General features: G+C 44.9%; 1 protein-coding gene across 5 annotated transcripts in view; it reads left to right on the plus strand.

Moving 5' to 3' along the window:
* Window positions 1-22,738, plus strand: part of RUSC2 (RUN and SH3 domain containing 2) — a 117,037-nt gene that overhangs the window by 66,257 nt on the left and 28,042 nt on the right. For 2 of the 5 annotated variants that reach the window (XM_077463172.1, XM_077463173.1), the window contains exons 3-7: window positions 1,299-2,087; window positions 5,753-5,944; window positions 8,545-8,679; window positions 9,369-9,445; window positions 16,770-16,944. In XM_077463172.1, the coding sequence (XP_077319298.1) occupies window positions 1,299-2,087; window positions 5,753-5,944; window positions 8,545-8,679; window positions 9,369-9,445; window positions 16,770-16,944 (1,368 nt within the window). The remainder of the gene's footprint in view (window positions 1-1,298; window positions 2,088-5,752; window positions 5,945-8,544; window positions 8,680-9,368; window positions 9,446-16,769; window positions 16,945-22,738) is intronic. The other 3 variants (XM_077463174.1, XM_077463175.1, XM_077463176.1) reach the window with 3 other exon arrangements.

The following is a 22,738-nucleotide window of genomic DNA, read 5'->3' on the forward strand; positions in this document are numbered from 1 at the left end:
CTTGCCCCGGGCGCTAGACATACCTGTCCCAGTACCAGGGCCATCTTTAATATTGATTGGACCCTGGGTAAAAATTTTCTTAGGGCCCCCTCCCCCCATGCAATTTCGCTCTCCACCTTCTCTGAGACGTACAATAAATAGCAGCTAGACTTAAAATCAGTTTACTGTATCAGATCAGGCAGCGATTGCGATTGGTTGCCAGAGGTTACAGCATATCATTACTGCTTACTGACTGGTTGCTGGAGGTTACAACACTCCTTAAGGCTCACTGATTAGTTGCTAGAGGTTACAGCACATTTCTGCTTGTTAATTGGCTGCTAGAGATTGCTGTACAGTAGCACTGCTCACTGGTTGCTATAGGTTACAGCACATCTCCTCACTGCAGGGGGGCATGATATACCTATGAATGCTGCCTTTATTTACATATCAAGGCAGTTGGCCTCAGCTATTTACATATGCATGTCACTGCTATTTACATATGAATGCCAGTATTTACATGTAAACACAGGGTCTGCAGGTGAGTCATCTGTACACAACAATAGGGCAGAGCTGGGTAGCATTAGTAGCAGCACAGGACTAAAACTTCAAGGGACAAGGGAATGTAAACTGGGATAGTTGGCAAGTATGAGGCAGCTGCTTTGGGCCCCACAACAATGACAGGGCCCTGGGCAGCTGCCCCTTTTGCCCTGCCTTAAAGACAGCCCTGCCCAGTACTGAGGATATGCAATTCTGCCTGCTCCAGTACTATCAAGACATTACGAGCATAACCCTTTCAGTGGTGGGGGGCCCCACTGCAAGAGTAGACTCCAGTGGTGGGGACGCAGTAAAAAATACAAATCTGACAGAGGTTCTTGCCCTTCCACATTACGTCCTGTTTTTTTGGGTGGGGGGGTCTGTAGGTTCACAAATTTTGATGTAAAACTGTCCTTCAATCCCAGATTAAAGATGCGGGAGTTATGCCACTATTTATTGACTAAGGCTTTCAGTTTTACGTCTTTTTTTTTTTTTTTTTCAAAAGTGCCACCTATTGGTGAGGTTTAGAATTACAACTTTCATATGACAAACTAGTCTCCTGAATAATGCAGACAATAGCAAGCCGTGAGTCATAAGCCTGAAGAGATCATCATTTTATATTGATATTGAAATGGGATGAACTACCAGGTGAAGCTCTTCAGATGTTTGGTGAGATCATATAGACATGTTTGTGGTTCTTTTGGGTCGACTTATTTTGGAAATCGTTGTTACGTAATGCTGATTGATTGATTGCATTGATTTCCAACATCTGTCTTTTTCCATAGGAATGGGAGCAGAGGCCAAACCAGTGTTCCGCTATAGCAAGGATCAACGCCCAACCACACTACCCATCCAACCATTCGTGTTCCAGCATCATTTTAGCAAGCCAAAAACTCGCCCACTTCACAGCCACTTCACTTCCAGCCTTTCCCAACTCTATGGATTGTCCAGCAGCCGGTCGTCCAGTCAGCACAATGTGTCAGAGGCCCAGTCTTCGGCCCCGGTCACCCTCTCTGGGCAAATGGAAGCAACCTGTGGCCACCCCAAGATGATCAATGTGGCCGGTAAACTGTCTTTGGATGGGCTGGTGAATACAAAAGATGAGCAGAATGTGACCCAGATCCCGGATACAACTCGGCCCTCGCCACTTGGCAGCTACTCTCCCATTAGGAATAACGCCATGTTCTTTCAGAGTTTGGACTCCGGCTCAACTAGCTCTCCATCTCCAGAGAAGACCAAGGAGAACCAGCCACCCAGAAGCCGCTCCTGCCCAATGTCGGCCAATCTCTTGCCTTTTAGGTCAACGCAAGCCAGGGGCACCACACTTCCGGGAGCGGCCAAACCCACCCGAAAGTATGAAGTCTCCCCTAAAGTAGAGGTTCAGAGGTCAATTGTGAAGCGAGAACCTTTGAAGGAACCCGGCCTACAGGTATCCAAGCATGGTCTTCCTCCAATCACCTCGGTGCCTCTGCTGAACACTGTCCTTCATGAGGTCACCAACGATAATCCTACAATTGAAGACAGCAAAGTGAAAACTTTTCCTGAGAAGGTCATGATGTCAAGACCAATGAATGGTAAGAACATTTTGATCTTTTCTATTTATCGACAAAAATGTTTTTTTTTTATAGGGTGGATGACTTTTTGTGCAGAGCTCTTCCCGTGCTTCCAACTTTCTCATCTAGATGAGAATGACATCACCACCTGCATGAAGCCTCCTGGGATACCCATGCCATAGATCCCAGGAGGCTTTGGGTCTGTGTAGAACCCACTGCGCATGCTTAGTGAGTGTTATCTGAAGGCCAGCTGCCAGGACCTAGGACAGCAGGTCTCTTGGTAACGACACCAAAAAAAAAAAAAAAATGCCAACGCGGAACCTGGATGGCATCAGTTTTCGGCGGATCATTGCAGGACAGAGCTTGATTCGCTGGACGGGTGAGTATGCTAATCCAGCTCAGCCACTAGGTAAGAAGGGGGTTAATATTAAAATGAACCCCAGAAGGGTGAAGTGAGTTTGTTGCAAAGTTTCCTACCTGGAGCTCCCACCAGTAGCAGCATTTTCTGTTGCTGACTGACAACACCAAAGGGTGCATTTATTAAAAATTTGCATAGCAGTTGTCCCAGGGAAAGTGCATTTGCAGTAGAATAGGGCAAAAAATATAGTTTTTAGGCAATTTCTGGACAAATGTTTTTCATTGATATATGATGAACTATATTCACACCACTAGATGGCACTAAATATCCAAAAAAATGCCTAAGATACTTGGTGCCATCTAGTGGCCATATGTGCTCTTTTTCCTTTTAAATCTATCATAAACATTTGTCCAGCACAGGAAATAACCTAAGGCCTCATGCACACTGTATGTTTTGCAGATGCTTCTAGGGGTGTCAGGCATTCCCCCTCCTCCCAAACTAAACTCCCTTTCATGTTAGCCTATGTATGCATATGCACACATAGGCTTTTAACAGCGTTTAGTGGCAGGAAAAAAAGAAAAGCCACGGCCAGTGCCTCCAGGAGCAGCAGAGTTTTTGGCGGAAAAAAAAACACTTGATGCTGCTAAAGGTGCCTAAACGCTAGTCGCATTTAGTGATTCAGTGTTGATTAATTTCAATGGCCAGAATTAATTATTATCTTGGCCACTGAAATGAATTAACGCCCAAGCTCTTGACGTCTTTAAACGTGCCTAACCCCCCCCCCCCCCCTGGATTGTGTACCTCTAAGCCCTTGTACACACCATCAGAGAATCCGTCGGAATGTGTCCTATCGGACCGTGTTGTTGGATAATCCGACTGTGTGTGGTATGCATCGGAATGATTCCGTCTGAATCTCCATCGGACCCAAATATCCAACTTGTTGGAAATATTTTCTGACAAACTGGTCCAATAGGACATACTCCGATCATGTGTAGAGAATTTTGATCGGACCAAGTGCCACGCATGCTCAGATCAAATTCCTACATCAAAGCTATTGGCTACTAGCCTGAATGTAGTCCCATCGTAACGAAATTACGTCATCACGTTCTGAAAGATCGGATTTTTCGACAACTTAGTCCGACCGTGTGTATGCAACAGTTTCGGACAAAATCCGTCAGAGAAAATCTGACGGATTTGGTTGGCAGAATGTCCGACCGTGTGTACAAGGGCTAAGATCCCTAGACACTGGGACATCTCTTTTCCTTTTCATTATTGTTTTTGTTATGCCTTTTAAAAACATTTGAATGGGGATTCTGATGGCGACTATAAAGCCTCTTTAATCCTAATCGCTCTTTGGATCCGAGGTATCGTGAATAATAATAAATCGTGAATAATAATAATATAGTGCTATGAGGCATTGGGTATAATCCTTGGCAATAATGTTTCCCTACCTCTTCATTTATTTGAGTTTGACTATATTTCCAAAAGTATTGGGACACCTGCCTTTACACACATGAACTTTAATGGCATCCCAGTCTTGGTCCATAGGGTTCAATATTGAGTTGGCTCCGCCCCTTGAAGCTATAACAGCTTCAACTCTTCTGGGAAGACTGTCCACAAGGTTTAGGAGTGTGTCTATGGGAATGTTTGACCATTCTTCCAGAAGCGCATTTGTGAGGTCAGGCACTGATGTTTGGACGAGAAGGCCTGGCTCGCAGTCTCCCCTCTAATTCATTCCAAAGGTGTTCAATTAGGTTGACATCAGGCCAGTCAAGTTCCTCCACCCCAAACTCACTCATCCATGTCTTTATGGACCTTGTTTTGTGCCTTAGTGCAAATCATTTGGTGGAGAGGGGATTATGATGTGGGGTTATTTTTCACAGGTTGGACTTGGCCCCTTAGTTCCAGTGAAGGGAACTCTTAAGGCGTCAGCAGACCAAGACATTTTGGACAATTTCATGCTCTCAACTTTGTGGTAACAGTTTGGGGACGGCCCCTCCCTGTGCCAACATGACTGCGCACCAGTGCACAAAGCAAGGTCCATAAAGACATGGATGAGCAAGTTTGGGGTGGAGGAACTTCACTGGCCTGAGTCCTGACCTCAACCCGATAGAACACCTTTCAGAGTGAATTATAGTGAGACTGCCAACCAGGCCTTCTTGTCCAACATCAGTGCATGACCTCACAAATGCGCTTCTGGAAGAATGGTCAAACATTCCCATAGACACACTCCTAAATCTAACTAGACTAAGACAGGGATGCCATTAAAGTTTGTGTGCGTGTAAAGGCAGGTGTCTCAATACTTTTGACAATATAATGAAATGACCTTACTTGATCTCCATCCAGCTCTGTGCCTGAGAGCAGCGGCTCTCTCGGCTCTCTCCCTCCTCATTGGTCATGGAGGCAGCAGCGGGAGCCACAGTCAATCACAGCCAGTGAGGAGGGAGCAGAGGCGGGGCTGAGCCACACAGAGCTGAGCCACACAGAGCCTGGCTCTGGATTAAGCACGCACAAGTGCCCCCATAGCAAGCAGCTTGCTATGGTGAGCATTCGGCGAGGGGGAGGTGAAAGAAGTGCGTGTGGGGGGAAACCTGAGAAGAGGAGGATCAGGGCTGCTCTGTGCAGAACCATTACAAAGAGCAGGTAAGTATGGCATAAAAAATCCTTTACAATCACTTTAAATATTATTGATTAGAAAAATAGAAATAAACAAAAACAGGAAAATAATGGCTTAGAGGAGAAGGTGAAGAAGGAATTAATTAGCGCTTGAGAGGGTAACGTATAGGGTTAATAAGTAGGAACAAATGTTATTTTTCAAAAAGTTTTTTAACTTCTCTGGTTGCCTTTATTGGCATATTATGTTTCTGGAAGCTCATCCTTGCAGATGAACCAGTTATCAGGCTTGTGAACATTGTTTATAAACTTTGTATCAGAAGGTCCCATTTTTTGACAGCTGCAACTGCAAGCTTGCTTTCACACGGGCAAATACCTGCGGACAATGGAGTTCATCTGTACCATTGCTCTTCCAAAAAAAAACCTTCATTATAAAATAAAAAAATCTAGGACTGTGGCTACCTTTCCACCGTTTTTAGGTTATGTTGCACAACATACAACATGTCCTCCTGAATGCTGACTGATTCTTGGTTTTGTCTTTGGCTGTCATTGAATGCCTATCCTGGTCTATAGTCCTCATTATAACTAATAACACGTTGTTTATGGTAACTGCTGCTCTGCTCCTGCACGCTCTGCCCTATCACTAATCTTCTCCTCCTCTCTGCTCTTCTCTCTTCTCTAAATTGCTACCGCTGCCTACCATGGGAACTTCTAGCCAATCACCTGTCTCCGCAAGCCCTGAAGTGGAGGGAGTACAGGCGTCGAAACCCACTGGGCCTTGAACGAGTTCATGGGCTGGCGGGACTGGCCGGTAGCCTGGACAGGAGGCAGGAGACCAAAGTAACCAAGAGGAACCACTTCTTCGACTTTCCCGGCAGTATCAATGGCAACCATTTACGGTTTCATGGTGCGGACTGATGGATTGTCATGTGACCAAGGCAAAACATGGGGGGGGGGAGATAGGAGATTAAAGTAGAACTCTAAATCCACCTATTTGACTGTTTCTCAAACAGTTACATTCAAAGCATGCCTTTGGTGATTTCTATCACAGATGCCAGGGTGCTTATGTCAGTTCTCAGATGATCTTTTATGTTCTCAAATGGCTGGTGTCATAACTGGTCACATGTAAAGCACAATGGCAACAACCAATCTAAATCGGGCCAAGATGGCACCATCTTTGGCTGTAAAGGGTCAAAGGGTTTAGTTCCACTTTAAGGTAATCAAGAAACACATTGGTGATATACAAAGATAGCAATAGAGTTCACCTTAAAGCCTTCACTCCATGTTTTTGTAGCCCATATAGGCAACCATCCTCCGAACTCTCCACCTCTGGTCTATGAGTGTAACACACCATTGGATATTATTTAATTAAATAATTGACAGCAAAGGATTCCCCACCTCCCATCAATCAATAACACATGATAAACCCAAAAACCCAGTAGTAGTGTTCATTGTTCATTTAATTATACTATATGGCCAAGAGACTATAGACAACTAGATGAGTTGTCCACCACTATATTAGCCACCGATCTTCTGGGAGGCTTTTCCACAAGATGTTAGAGGGTGTCTGTGAGAATACGTGCCCATTTGGGTCAGGTACTGAGGCCTGGCTCACAATCGGTGTTCCAATTCATCCCGAACATGTTCAGTATAGTTGAGGTCAGGTCCTGACGTTGGATGAGAAGATTTGGCTCTCAATCAGCATTTTGTATAATCTCAAAGGTTTTCAGTTGGGTTGAGGTCAGGTCCTGACGTTGGATGAGAAGATCTGGCTCTCAATCAGCATTTTTAATACTAAAGGTGTTTAGTTGGGTTGAGTTCAGGTCCCGATGTTGGATGAAAAGATCTGGCTCTCAATCAGCATTTTAATTAATCTCAAAGGTTTTCAGTTGGGTTGAGGTCAGGGCCTGACGTTGGATGAGAAGATCTGGCTCTCAATCAGCATTTTTAATACTAAAGGTGTTTAGTTGGGTTGAGGTCAGGTCCTGATGTTGGATGAGAAGATCTGGCTCTCAATCAGCATTTTAATTAATCTCAAAGGTGTTTAGTTGGGTTGAGGTCAGGTCCTGATGTTGAATGAGAAGATCTGGCTCTCAATCAGTATTTTGTATAATCTCAAAGGTTTTCAGTTGGGTTGAGGTCAGGTCCTGACGTTGGATGGGAAGATCTGGCTCTCAATCAGCATTTTAATCAGGGGCGTAACTATAGGGGGTGCAGCAGTCGCGACCGCAACTGCTGCAACTGCTGCAACTGCTGCAGGGGGCCCATGCAGCCCTATCTACATATGGCCAGCAGCAGCATAAGCAGCTAGGGGTACCAGTGCACCATGCACATGGGTGGCTGGAGGTGGAGGGTGACTAGCAGAGCTCCATGCTCGACTATCGCACTGGCTGCTCTTTAGTTGTGCATTCCCCGCATGACCTTTGTCCTCGGGCGGCTCCTCAGAGTACCCCTCTCCTGCTCCATGCATTGCCGCTCAGTCCGATGTCTGTTCTCCCCAGCCAGATGGGGCACCTAAAAATAAAAAAAAAAAATAATAAAAAAAAAACGACTGATGCCAGTGGTGGAACTACAGGGCTCACAAAGGTCATACCTGTGACCACGCCCCCCTGGAGTTCCACTGCCGGACTCGGAGGGAAGGGCCCTGGCTGGGGTCCAGGGGGGCCCTTCATGGTTTCTTGCATCGGGGCCCTGAAGGTTCTAGTTACGCCACTGATTTTAATTAATCTCAAAGGTTTTTAGTTGGGTTGAGGTCAGGTCCTGACGTTGGATGAGAAGATCTGGCTCTCAATCAGCATTTTGTATAATCTCAAAGGTGCTCGGTAGGGTTGAGGTCAAGTTCCAATGTCAAATGAGAAGACCAGGCTTACATTTGTGTTCTAGTCCATCTCACTAGAGTTGGGGTCAGGACTACGAAGGCCACTTGAGTTTCTCCACATGAAAACCATGTCTTTATGGAGCTGGCTTTGTACACAGAGGCACAGTCATGCTGGAACAGAAAAGGACCCACCAAAAATTGTCCCCACAAGGTTGGAAGCACACAATAGTCCACAATGCCTTAGTAGTATTTGTTTTATCATTATTAGTGCCCGTTACTAGAAACAACTGAACTCAATAATTTGGGATATTGCCTACAAACATTTGTGCATAGTATTTCCTTTGTGAGTTAATTACATTACAAATGTTGACTGTTGGCAGGGAATCCCATCTCTTAACAGTCATTTCAATTTGGCCTCCATTATTCTGCCCTGAGGTCAGGGAGTGAGGTGGCAACATGGAACAAGATTGATTTTTAAAGAATGTCTCATCTATAATGATATGACAGAGAGATTTATCAATACTTGCTATAGAATGTAAAGCTGTATAATGAGGGCAGATACCCCACACGGACTCCTTCTGTCAGTGATACGGTATATCTCGGGCTCTAGGACTCTTCATATCCTCCCGATGACCTTCATCTATTTAGTTTTCATTCTCATACATCTAATTATTAATTCCTCTCCACAGGAAAGCCTTCGTCTCTCAGTTCCAGTGATTTTTTCCCGGATTATTTTTCCGTCACAGAGCGCCCCCCAGCTGAGTTTTGTCTGTCTCCTGATGGCAGCACCGAATCTGTCTCCATCGATCTCTTACAGAAGAGAGGTGAGTAGTTCAGTAATATTCTGTGTAAGAGGACCTGACATTTTTATTTTATTTTTTTACATAGAAACTGGAACATTGTTGGTACATATAAAAAGCCCACAAATTATCAGCGACAACCCATATTGAAGGTACAGTGTTGTCCAGAACTACAGAGGAAAATAATCTGGGGGTGCTTATTGGAGATGGAGTTCATCAGTAGAGGGGTCACCAGCGGGAGGAAGGAGGTCCTGATCCCATAGATCTTTATATCACTAGAGGGATCACCAGCAGGAGGAAGGAGCTCCTGATTCCTCTATATAGATCTTTATATCACTAGAGGGGTCACCAGCAGAAGGATGGAGGTCCCGATTCCGCTATATAGATCTTTATATCATTAGAGGGATCACCAGAAGGAGGAAGGAGGTCCTGATCCCTCTATATAGAAATTTATATCGCTAGAGGGGTCGCCAGCAGGAGGAAGGAGGTCCTGATTCCTCTATATATATATCACTAGAGGGGTCACCACTCACCAGCAGGAGGAAGGAGGTCTTTATTAGAGGAAGTCCCACACTGGATTACTGGCCAGATCTAGAAGGAATACACAAAGCACACCACGATTGAAGAACAATACACATGACACTACTTGCAGATCGGCGGTAATGAATGCTCGGGGTATTATTGATTTTGCGATGCATTTCTCGTCTCCTCAGGGCTGGTGAAGGCCGTCAATATTGCCGTGGATCTGATTGTGGCTCACTTTGGCACAAGCCGAGACCCCGGAGTAAAGGTAATGTGGCAACACCCTAAAGCCTAAAGTTTTCAAATTATTATGCATTAAAGTGCAATTGAATTTTCAGTGTTAACATCTATCAGTTAGTTTTCTTTAGAAAGCAGTCCCAGCCTGAGAAGATAAGCCTGTCCCCTACCAGCAAGCTGCAGAGAAAGAGCCTTGCTCTGTGGGTGGAAAGAGTGATATCTCTGCAAAGGTCTGACACCCCCCCCCAGCTAAATCATAGATTGGAGGACGTCCAGCATCATCTAGCGCTTTCCTCCCCAGCCTGACAATCCCTGGCCCCCGCCCCTTTCATTGGGGACTGTCACTGACTGGAGGACATCCAGCATCATCTAGCGCTTTCCTCCCCGCCCCCCTTCCGTTCACTTGATTTCAGTTATTTCAATCGTTCAGGCCGAGCGTCTCATGTGGGCGTTACCTATGTTGGTCCAGCAATGCCCACTCCTCCAGACTGGCACCCACCCATCAAGGCATTTTGATATTTGCATAACTTGCCCACTGCTGGTATCAGGACTCAAAGCTCTTTAGAGTAGTACTGGGGCACAGGGCACGGCGATGTTTCCAGAAAGCTATGTACCGCCCCCTGCTGGGCCCCTCCCACCAGCCACAATTTGCATGCTTTGCCCAGAGAAGCATAGAGACCCAGTGATGACATCATTGGGTCTAAGATAAGGTATGTAATGAAAGCGGAAAGGTTTTCTATAAAAAAACGTAATTAAAATGCTGATGAGAAAAAGGAGAGGAGGAAGCAAGGAAGGCAAAATATAAGCAGATTAAAGATCACAATAATGAGCCGGGGCCATGAAGCGGATTAGGTTCTCATTAAGAGCACAATGACATTTCCTGTCCATAAACAACATAAAAGCGAAACTTCAGTCATTTTTCCATCTTTCCATCTATTAAATCTTCTGGATAGTAAAGGCTAGTCTACACTTGCTTCAAAACAAGGCTTCGGACAGGCTTTGTTAAAGCTCTCTGAACGCCAGTCAGAGCTCCTGTCACTAAACAAAATGGCTAGCTTACAGTCCTGTTTACACCTTGCTTTTGTGTAGTGTTTTGGTTGGACTTCGATGGTGCTTCTGTGGGCTTCGATGAGGCTTCAGTGGGTCTTCGTGAGGCTTCGATAGGGCTTCGGTGGGGCTTCTATGAGGCTTCGGTGGGGCTTTGATGAGGCTTCAGTGGGGCTTCGATAAGGCTTCGGTAGTGCTTCAATGAGGCATCGGTGAGGCTTTGATGAAGCTTCAGTGGGGCTTCTATGAGGCTTCGGTGGGGCTTCGATGAGGCTTTGATGGGGCTTCGATAAGGCTTCGGTAGGGCTTCAATGAGGCATCGGTGAGGCTTTGATGAAGCTTCAGTGGGGCTTTGATGAGGTTTTGGTGGAGCTTTGATGAGGCATCTGGGGGGCTTCGATGGGATTTTAGTGGGGCTTCGATGTGGTTTCTGTGGAGTTTTGATGAGGCTTCGATAAGGTTTCAGAGGGGCTTCGATGATGCTTCGGTGGGGCTTCGATGAGGCTATGGTGGGGTTTCGGTGAGGCTTTGATGAGGCTTCAATGAGGCTTCGGTGGGGCTTCTATGAGGCTTTGGTGGGGCTTCGATGAGGCTTCGGTGGGGCTTTGGTGGGGCTTCGGTGGGGCTTCGGTGGGGCTTCATGTGGCTTCGATAAGGCTTCGGTGGGGCTTCGGTGGGGCTTCATGTGGCTTCGATAAGGCTTCGGTGGGGCTTTGGTGGGCCTTTGTGAGGCTTCGATAAGGCTTCGGTGGGGCTTCGGTTGAGGCTTCAGTGGCACTTCAATGAGGCTTCAGTGGGGCTTTGATGAGGCTTTGATGGGGATTTGATAAAGCTTCGGTGGGGCTTCAATGAGGCTTCGGTGAGGCTTTGATGAAGCTTCAGTGGGGCTTTGATGAGTTTTTGGTGGAGCTTCGATGAGGCATCTGTGGGGCTTCGATGGGGTTTTAGTGGAGCTTCAGCGGGGCTTTGATGGGGCTTCTGTGGAGTTTCGACAATGCTTCGATAAGGCTTTGGTGGGGCTTCGATGATGCTTCGGTGGGGCTTCAATGAGACTTTGGTGGGGTTTCGGTGAGGCTTTGATGAGGCTTCAATGAGGCTTCGGTGGGGTTTCAATGAGGCTTCGGTGGGGCTTCGATGAGGCTTCGGTGGGGCTTCGATGAGGCTTTGGTGGGGCTTAGATTGTACTTTGGTGGGGCATCGATGAGGCTTCGGTGGGGCTTCGATGGGGCTTCGATAAGGCTTCAGTGGGGCTTCAGTGAGGCTTCGGTGAGGCTTCAATGGGGCATCGGTGGGGCTTCGATAAGGCTTCGGTAGGGCTTCGATGAGGCTTTGGTGGAGCTTCGTGAGGCTTCAGTGGGGCTTCAGTGGGGCTTTGGTGAGGCTTCAGTGGGGCTTCGATGAGTCTTCAGTGTGGCTTTGGTGAGGGTTCAAGCGAACTTTGCCATAGACTTCTATGGAGGCTTTGAAGACGCTTTGAAGCACCACTAAAGCTACATGGGGTATAATTCTCCTTTAAGGGGGTGTGGCAGGGGGCAGGGCTGGACTGGGACAGAAATTCGGCCCTGGACGTCATCCAGACCGGCCCACTTACGTTTTGAGTGTCCCATCAGCATCCCCTTTACATCAGATTCTCATCACCAGCTCTTTACATCAGAGTCCCACCACCAGCTCCTTACATCAGAGTCCCACCACCAGCTCCTTGCATCAGAGTCCCACCACCAGCTCCTTGCATCAGAGTCCCACCACCAGCTCCTTGCATCAGAGTCCCACCACCAGCTCCTTGCATCAGAGTCCCACCACCAGCTCCTTGCATCAGAGTCCCACCACCAGCTCCTTGCATCAGAGTCCCACCACCAGCTCCTTGCATCAGAGTCCCACCACCAGCTCCTTGCATCAGAGTCCCACCACCAGCTCCTTGCATTAGAGTCCCACCACCAGCTCCTTGCATCAGAGTCCCACCACCAGCTCCTTGCATCAGAGTCCCACCACCAGCTCCTTGCATCAGAGTCCCACCACCAGCTCCTTGCATCAGAGTCCCACCACCAGCTCCTTGCATCAGAGTCCCACCACCAGCTCCTTGCATCAGAGTCCCACCACCAGCTCCTTGCATCAGAGTCCCACCACCAGCTCCTTGCATCAGAGTCCCACCACCAGCTCCTTGCATCAGAGTCCCACCACCAGCTCCTTGCATCAGAGTCCCACCACCAGCTCCTTGCATCAGAGTCCCACCACCAGTTCCTTGCATCAGAGTCCCACCACCAGTTCCTTGCATCAGAGTCCCACCACCAGTTCCTTGCATCAGAGTGTCCCCCTCCCACATGTACTCACGGTTCTAAAGGCAGCCTTTCTTCTTCCTCTCTCCAGTCATGTGATAACAAGCGATAGGGGAGAGAGGAAGGAAAGTCTGCTGACCGTGTCTATCTCCCCCTGCAGGCTGGAGGGAGCAGAAAGCCTAATGCTCTCTCCAGCATATCTCGGAGACTGCTCCTCCTGACAGGAGTGAAATCGAAATCACTCACTGTCAGAGAGGAGCGGCTCCAGGACTGCACCAGACCGGCCCACTGAGCCATCGGCCCACCGGGAATCTCCCGGTAGTCCCGATGGCCAGTACATGCCTGGCAGGGGGTGTGTCCTATCCCTACATACATTTGCTGGTTGGTGTCCCTCATTCCCATCTCAAAATGTTGGGAAGTATGAAAAAAGCACTTGTGGGTTTAACCAATCTTGTTTATTTTTGTACAATTCTCCTTTAAGTGAGCGTGGCAAGGGGGTGTGTCCTATGCCTGTATACTTTTGCATATAGGTGTCCCTCATTCCCATCTCAAAAAGTTGGGAGGTGTGCCTACATTGTACAGAGAAGACCAGAGACCCAGTGATGATGTCACCAGGCCTGCAATAAGGTATACAATGAAAACTGAAATGTTTTATTTAAAAAAAAAGTCAGCTTTAATCATTTACTACCCCGCCCCCTTGTGTAAGGCAGGGACACTGATTGGCTGTTACAATTCATTTAGTTACATTTTAATTAAAATCTACTTAAGGTCTATTACTAAGGTTTTATACTTTATATTGGCTTGTTCCTGTGAATCGCCGTAACTGTACGTCGGCTCCTTTTAAGAGCCATAGCAGGCGCGGGGGACGACCTGATGCGAGTGGCCAGCCTCCAGTCAGTCCCCTCCCCCACACAATTAGAAACACATCCCAGGGAACACAATTGACCCCTTGATCGCTCCCTACTGTTAACATTTTCCTTGCCAGTGACATTTATACAGTAATCAGTGCATTTTTATAGCACTGATTGCTGTATAAATGTCACCGGTCTCCAAAAAAGTGTCAAAAGTGTCCAATCTGTCCGCCGCAATGTCACAGTCCCCCTAAAAATCGCAGATCACCTCCATTACTAGTAAAAAAAAAAAAAATTATAATAAAAATGCCATAAAACTATCCCCTATTTTGTAGACGCTATAACTTTTCCGTAAAACAAATCAATATACGCTTATTGTGATTTTTTTTTTTTTTTTTTTTACCAAAAATATGTAGAAGGCCTAAACTGATGAAGAAATTTGGGATATTTATTATAGCAAAAAGTAAAAAAAAAATGTATTTTTTTGTTTGTAGAGCAAAAAATAAAAACCGCAGAGGTGATCAAATTCCACCAAAAGAAAGCTATATTTGTGGGGGGGGGGGGGGGGGCGACAAAAAAGGACGTCGATTTAGTTTGGGTACATCGTCGCACGACCGTGCAATTGTCGTATCTCAAAAAAATGGCCCGATCAATAAGGGGGTAAGTCTTCCATTCCTTAAGTGGTTAATCAGAGACGGGGTGCCAGAGAGGAGGCAACATCTTTCTGAAGAAAACCCATAGTGCTCTTGGAGTCCTTTGTCTTTGGTGTACCCTATATTACCTGTTTATGTGGTAAAGTCTACAGGCCTGGAAAGATCTGTGTGTAAATGGATAGAATACTGGTTAAAAGGCCGTATTCATAGAGTAGTGGTCAATGATACTTACCCTGAATGGTCAGGGTAGGGCTCAGTGGTGTCAAACTAAATTTCATCGTGGGCCGCATAAGCATCAGCGCCTAGAGGCGATTCAGTTCGCATTGTGCGCTATACAAGTATTTCATTCATTCATTCATTCATTATGGTTGCCCTCAAAGGGCCGATTGTATCTGTAAAGCCCCGTACACACTATCAGATTTTCCGCAGACAAAACTTTTGTCCGAAGGGCGTTGGTCCCAAACTTGTCTATAACTTGCATAACGGCCAGGAATTGTCGGCCAACAAACACGTACGCAGTGACGAATTCCTTGTTTTTTTTTTTTTCAGCTCTTTAGCACCACCCTTTGGACTTCTTCTGCTAATTTTAGCAGAAGTTTTATGATTGTTCGAATCGCGCTTTTCATCTTGCGCTTTTCAGTTCGTTTCTGAACTGCCTTTTCGTCAACCAGCCATGTTGCGGAATCGGGGGAGATAACGTGTTATTTATTATTGGCCTTGGAGTTATTGCTTTGACCCAAGTCCACTCCAGGAACAGGACCAAAAATTGGTTTCTTTATTAATGGTGACCAATTATGTCATATGCCTTTGCTGTGGGAGCTCCAGGAGAATAATCCGGATGATTTTTGGAATTAGCTCCGGATGATGGACCCCTGCTTTCACTAACTCTTGGCATTGTTGACCCCATATATTAAGAAGCAGGACACATGCATGAGGCTTTTATTTTATTTTTTGGTTGAATAATAATGATTTGATTTGGTATATTTTCTATATTTTTGGATGCATAGAATGCACTTTTTGGTTACGTTCTATTGGCAGATAGCATGTCTAATTTTATTTGTTTTCTTTTTTTAATGCACCATAAAAAAATTGTGTAGAATAATACTTGGCTATGTGTTGACACCATCTGATCCAAATAAGTTTATCTTGGTCTCATCGGACCACAGGACATGGTTCCAGTAATCCATGTCCTTAATCTGCTTGTCTTCAGCAAACTGTTTGCGGGCTTTCTTGTGCATCTTCTTTAGAAGAGGCTTTCTTCTGGGACGAGAGCCATGCAGACCAATTTGATGCAGTGTGTGGCGTATGGTCTGAGCACTGACAGGCTGACCCCCCACCCCTTCAACCTCTGCAGCAATGCTGGCAGCACTCATACATCTATTTCCCAAAGACAACCTCTGGATATGATGCTGAGCACGTGACCTCAACTTCTTTGATTGACCATGGTGAGGCCTGTTCTGAGTGGAACCTGTCCTGTTAATCCGCTGTATGGTCTTGGCCACCATGCTGCAGCTCAGTTTCAGGGTCTTGGAAATCTTCTTATAGCCTAGGCCATCTTTATATAGCGCAACCATTCTTTTTTTTCAGATCCTCAGAGAGTTATTTGCCATGAGGTGCCATGTTGAACTTCCAGTGACCAGTATGAGAGAGTGAGAGCGATAACACCAAATGTAACACACCTGCTCCCCATTCACATCTGAGACCTTGTCACACTAACAAGTCACCTGACACTGGGGAGGAATAAAATGGCTAATTGGGCCCAATTTGGACATTTTCACTTAGGGGTGTACTCACTTTTGTTGCCAGCGGTTTAGACATTAATGGCTGTGTGTTGAGTTATTTTGAGGGGGCGGCAAATTTACACTGTTATACAAGCTGTACACTCACTACTTTGTAGACAAGTGTCATTTCTTCAGTGTTGTCACATGAAAACATAGAAGAAAAGATTTACAAAAATGTGAGGGGTGTACTCACTTTTGTGATATACTGTATATAAAACAAAGATTATACCAGTGATTCTCAACCAGGGTTCCTCCAGAGGTTGGTTGGTTGAAAATCCAGAGGTCATAACAACGTCCAACTCAATCCAATACTCTAGGGGGTTGGCAGTGAAATTGGTATGTATAGATCAGCGATTCTCAATCAGGGTTCCTCCAGAGGTTGTAGGGGTTCCTTCAGCATTGGGAAATTTCTGCCTCTCAGAATAGTTCCCACTGACACCATTGATCTTTTTACTTATCTGTAAGGAGGTAATTCTTCCCAATGACCACAAGTGTGAGGACCATTCTTCCCTCTGACCATCACACTAATGTATCATGAGTTGTAGAGTTATAATTTTTAGTGGGGGTTCCTCAAGACCGGAGAACTATTTCAAGGGTTCCTCTATGTTGAAAAGGTTGAGAAAGGCTGGGTTATACCCACCAAAAATCAAAACCAATATAAAACAGTTTATGAATCTAAAATAAAACTGACCCAAAATGGTTTCCCTTTGAACTATAAATAAAGACCTTATTCCTCTTTCTCTTGTTCAGGCCAAGCTGGGGAACAGCTCCGTCAGTCCGAATATTGGACACCTGATTCTGAAGTATCTGTGTCCGGCCATCAGGGACATCCTCAGTGACGGCCTCAAGCCCTGGGTCCTGGACGTCATCATTGGCCAGAGAAGGAACGTGCCCTGGAGGGTGGTGGAGGCCTCCACACAGCTAGGTAACCTTATTATAAAAGTCAACCCGTTCTTTCTTTTTTTTTTTTTTTTATTATATTCTTGAAGATTTCTTTAATTTTGAGGTTATACAACATCTGGAACCTTCTAAATAAATCATTTTTGGATAGATGGTTCCTACAGTCACTCACCATGCAAAGATTGATGGTTTATAATCATGATACCAACTCTTGGTCAATAGCTGAATTTTTTAATGGAGGTTATTTCGTTTTTTGTTTTTTTTATTATTATTTATTTATTTATTTATTATCTGTATTTTTGACTTTTTATGATTTTTTTTTTTTAGTTACATTGGTATTTATATACTGGAGTTGCGTCCAATGCATGTCGAAACAATTTATTTTTATTTTTATTGATTTACACACCTTTCTTATGGAGAAAAGGTATGTTGCCTATCATCTAGACCAGTGATCCTCAACCAGGGTTCCTCCAGAGGTTGTAGAGGTTCCTTCAGCATTGGGCCATTTCTGCCTCTCGGATAAGTTCCCACCAACACCACTGGCCTTTTTAGCTATCTGTAAGGAGGTAATTCTTCCCAATGACCACAAGTGTAAGGACCATTCTTCCCACTGACCACAGGGCCGTCTTTAAGGCAGGGCAAAAGGGGCAGCTGCCCTGGGCCCTGTCATTGTTGTTGCGCCCAAAGCAGCTGCCTCATACTTGCCAACTATCCCAGTGTAAATTCCCTTGTCCCTTGAAGTGTTAGTCCTGTACTGTGTCTTGATATCTCAGTGTGAAGTGATAGTACTAACGCTGCCCAGCTCTGCCCTATTGTTGAGTACAGATGACTCACCTGCGGACCCTGTGTTTACATGTAAATAACCGGCATTCATATGTAAATAGTGGCAACATTACTAAGTAAATAGATGAGGCTGGCATCATTGATATGTAAATAAAGGTGGCATTCATATGTGTAGCATGCTCCCCCTGCAGTGAGGAGATGATGTGCTGTAACCTCCAGCAACCAATCAGTGAGCAGTATTACTTTATAGTAATCTCTAGTAACCAATTAACAAGCAGAAATCGTTTGCTGTAACCTCAAGCAACTAATCAGTGAGCCGTAATGTGTGCTGTAACCTCTAGCAACCAGTCATTAAGCAGTAATGATATGCTGCAATTGTTGCCTGATCTGATACAGTAAACTGATTTTAAGTCTAGCTGCTATTTATTGTATGTCTCAGAGCAGGTGGAGAGCAAAACTGCATGGGGGGGGGGGGGGCAAGAACATTTTTGCCCAGGGTCCAAACAGTATTAAAGACGGCCCTGACTGACCATCACACTGTTGTATCAGGAGTTGTAGATTTCTCATTTTTAGCAGGGGTTCCCCGAGACTAGAGAACTATTTCAAGGGTTCCTCCGTGTTGGAAAGGTTGAGAAAGGCTGATCTAGAGAATATGGCACCACATCCCTTAGAAAATACTTAAGAAATTTGAAAAGAGTGTATTGGATTTCTAAGATGCCAAATTAGAACAAAATAATTCTATAAAAGTAGAAATGTATTCAAACAATAAATGCAGACATACAGTAAATATTGATATTACAGTACTAATACATGTGCCGACTGATTTCATCTCTACATGTTTCGCCTTTATAAATGGCTTCTTCAGGAAATATGATTGATATCAGGCACAATAAGCACTAGAAGTAAACCGATTTTTTTTTTTAAAACAGAACAATCAACAATTACAATTACAAAAATATATGAATATATACAAATTAGAAAAAAATGAAGAAAGATTTTAATCTTTCTTCAATTTTTTTTCTAATTTGTATATATTCACTCATTGGGGGTTATTTACGAAAGGTTAATCCACTTTGCACTGAAAGTGCAGTTGCTCTAAATCTAAGGTGTAGATCTGAAAATAGGGGAAGCTCTGCTGATTTTATCATCCAATCATGTGCAAGCAAAAATGCTGTTTTTTTTCCCCTGCATGTCCCCCTTGGATCTACAGCGACTTTACTTCCAAGTGCACTTTAAGTGCAAAGTGGATTTGCCTTTAGTAAATAACCCCCATTGTGATATTCTTGTAATTGTTGATTGTTCTGTTTTTCAAACAATTTTGTTTACTTCTAGTGCTTAATGTGCCTGATACAAATTTAATCTCCAGAAGAAGCCAATTATCAAGGCGAAATGTGTAGAGATGAAATCAGTCAGCACACGTATTAGTACTGTAACATCAATATTTACTCTTTGTATGTCTGTTTTTATTGTTTGAATACATTTCTACTTTTATAAAATGATTTCGTTATAATTTGGCACCTTAAAAATCCCATATACTCTTTTCAAATTTCTTAAATACACACCTTTCTTCTGTTCACTACCTGGTTTCCCTAGAGATTCTGGTACGCAATGCCCCCCAGCAAGGCAATGCCCCCCCAGCAAGGCAATGCCCCTCCAGCAAGGCAATGCCCCCCAGAAAGGCAATGCCCCCCCCCCCCCCAGCAAGGCAATGCCCCAAGTGTCTTCAGGGAGATCTTGTACCTATTCTGCAAGATTTCATGAGATCTCACAGTGTTGATGTGGTCTGCAGGACATCCTGCGTCTCATCTCATGCATGTGATGTACAACGTTACATTCCTCTGTTTAACCCCTTGCCGTCCGCCCCACATATATGTACTTCTGCGTGAAATCACATTACATGTACACGATTTTCACTTCTGGGTCTGTGGCGCGCACCCGCGCACCGCCGGTGGCCTGTTCCCACTGTGGTTGGATACAGCAGGAGCCAAGCGACAGGTCTGCCGGGAACCAGCTGATCATTCCCGAGGTAGAATGGCGGTCTGCCTATGTAAACAAGGCAGGTCATTGTTTTGTTAGTAGGGAAGACAGAGGTCCTGTGTTTCCGCTAAGCAGAAATACGGATCCCTGTCATCCCAAAATTAAAGCACCCCCCCTGCCCTCAGTTAAGAATCATCCCCTAGGGACACATTTAACCCTTTGGTCGCCCCTGATGTTAACCCCCTTTCCTTGCCAGTGTCATTAGTACAGTGACAGTGCATATTTTTAGCGCTGATCACTGTATTGGTGTCACTGGTCCCCAAAAAAGTATCAAAAGCATCACTTAGTGTCCAATGTGTCTGCCACAATGTCGCAGTCCCGCTAAAAGTCGATGATCGCTGCCATTACTAGTAAATAAAATAAATAAATGAAAATTCCATAAATATATCCCCATAGGTTGTAGACGCTAAAACTTTTGCGCAAACCAATCAATATATATACGCTTATTGGGATTTTTTTTTTACCAAAATTATGTAACAGAATGCATGTTGGCCTAAACTGATTATTGTATACGTTTTATAGCAGAAAGTAAAAATGATAGTTTTTTTGTCTTTTTCACGATCGTCGCTCTTTTTTTGGTTTATAGCGCAAAAAATAAAAACCGCAGAGGTGATCGAAAACCACCAAAAGAAAGCTTTATTTCGGGGGAAAAAATTACGTCAATTTTATTTGGGTACAGCGTTGCACGACCGCACAACTGTCATTTAAAATGACGCAGTGCCGTGTCGCAAGAAATGGCCTGATGATTAAGGGGGGTAAATCCTTCTGGAGCTGAAGTGGTTAAAAAAAAAAAAAAAAGCCTTCACTAAGATTTTGGGTTAAAGTGGCTGTAATGCCTTACATTTACCCAGTGAAGTGACTGGCCTCAGGTGATACACAGAGATGAAACAAATCCTCCTACATAAGTTGTACTTGTTTATCTGCAGTCTTTCTTCTCTTCTTCAGTTTAAAGTGCAGAATTTATACAGCATCTCTGAGCTGTCAGAAAAAAAGGGGGACAAGGAGCTGAAGTTACCCTCTGCAGAACTCAGTGAGGAGATCTCTGAGAGATCATTGGAGGGAAGGTACACCCCCCCCCCCCCCCCCCTACACACACACACACACACACACACAGGAACAGAGCTGAGGCTGTGAATCAGCTGGAGGTCCCTCCCCTGTCACCATTTATCTCTTGGTGTCAGGAAAACTTGTCAGAAGTGGCTCATGCTGATAGCAGAGGAAGGAAGCAGCAGACAGAAATTACGCTCAGTGCTCTGGATTGAGACAAGTACACACTATAGAGGGACATGCTTTGTTCATAGTTTATGTTCAAGGTTTACAATCACTTTATGGCTTTTTTTTTTTTCTCCTTTAAACAGACAAAGGCAATGTCCTATGGGACATGCGCGAGACGAGCGGCGTGACATCATGATGCACCCCATCTTGTGCATGTGCACTACAACTGACCCTGGTGACCACTGTCACCGAGACAGAAATTGATGGAAAATCTAAAATTCTACAGATGTTACCAGAGAAAGAAGTAAGGGGAAACCTTCCATTGGGGACACCAGCTTCCCCATCACTTTGGAAAGATTTCCCTTCACTTCCCATCGCTTCTTCAGGACAGGAAGTGAAGCGAAATCTCCCCAGTTGGAGCACAGGCAGCGAAAAGTAAACCAATAAGGGATTTAAATTATCCCTTCCTTACCCAAAACTACGGAGAAAAGTCATGGCTACACATACACCAACATGCACACTTTATGGATAAATGCAGTGAGGCACTTCCCCTCCCCCCCCCTTTTGCCAACTCTTCCCTGGATGTTGTGGGTAACACAGTGGTTAGCACTTCTGCCCACTGAGCACTAGGGTCGTTGGTTCAAATCCCAACCACGGCACTACCTGCATGTTCTCCTTGTGTCTGCTTGGATTTCCTCCCAAGACATGCTGGAAGGTTAATTGGCTTCCATCTAAATTGGCCCCAGAACAGTGCCTTGAAAAAGTATTCATACCCCTTGAAATTTTCCACATTTTGGTCATGTTACAACCAAAAACATAAATGTATTTTATTGGGATTTTATGTGATGGACCAACACAAAGTGGCACATAATTGTGAAGTGGAAGGAAAATGATAAATGGTTTTCAGACTTTTTTACAAATAAATATGTGAAAAGTGTGGGGGGGCATTTGTATTCAGCCCCCTTTTACTCTGATACCCCTAACTAAAATCTAGTGGAAGCAGTTGCCTTCAGAAGTCACATAATTGTTAAATAGAGTCCACCTGTGTGTAATTTAATCTCAGTATAAATACAGCTGTTCTGTGAATCCCTCAAAGGTTTGTTAGAGAACCTTAGTGAATAAACAGCATCATGAAGGCCAAGGAGCACACCAGACAGGTCAGGGATAAAGTATAAAGCAGGTTTAGGTTATTCAAAAAATATCCCAAGCTTTGAACATCTCGCGGAGCTCTGTTCAATCCATCATCCGAAAATGGAAAGAGTATGGCACAACTGCAAACCTACCAAGACACGGCCGTCCACCTAAACTGACAAGGAGAACATTCATCAGAGAAGAGCCAAGAGGTCCATGGTAACTCTGGAGGAGCTGCAGAGATCCACAGCTCAAGGGGGAGAATCTGTCCACAGGACAACTATTAGTCGTCTCTCCACAAATCTGCCCTTTATGGAAGAGTGGCAAGAAGAAAGACATTGTTGAAAGAAAGTCATAAGACGTCCTGTTTGTGAGAAGCCATGTGGGGGACACAGCAAACATGTGGAAGAAGGTGCTCTTGTCAGATAAGACCAAAATTCAACTTTTTGACCTAAAAGCAAAACGCTATGTGTGGGGCAAACTAACACTGCACATCACCCTGAACACACCATCCCCACCGTGAAACATGGTGGTGGCAGCATCATGTTGTGGGGATGCTTTTCTTCAGCATTGACAGGGAAGCTGATCAGAGTTTATGGGAAGATGGATGGAGCCAAAAACAGGGCAATCTCATGCCGCGTACACACACAATT

This window comes from Lithobates pipiens, unplaced genomic scaffold (genome assembly GCF_037356315.1).
Source record: "Lithobates pipiens isolate NorthernLeopardFrog02 unplaced genomic scaffold, aLitPip1_a1.2 Scaffold_3, whole genome shotgun sequence".
Lineage (NCBI taxonomy): Eukaryota > Metazoa > Chordata > Amphibia > Anura > Ranidae > Lithobates > Lithobates pipiens.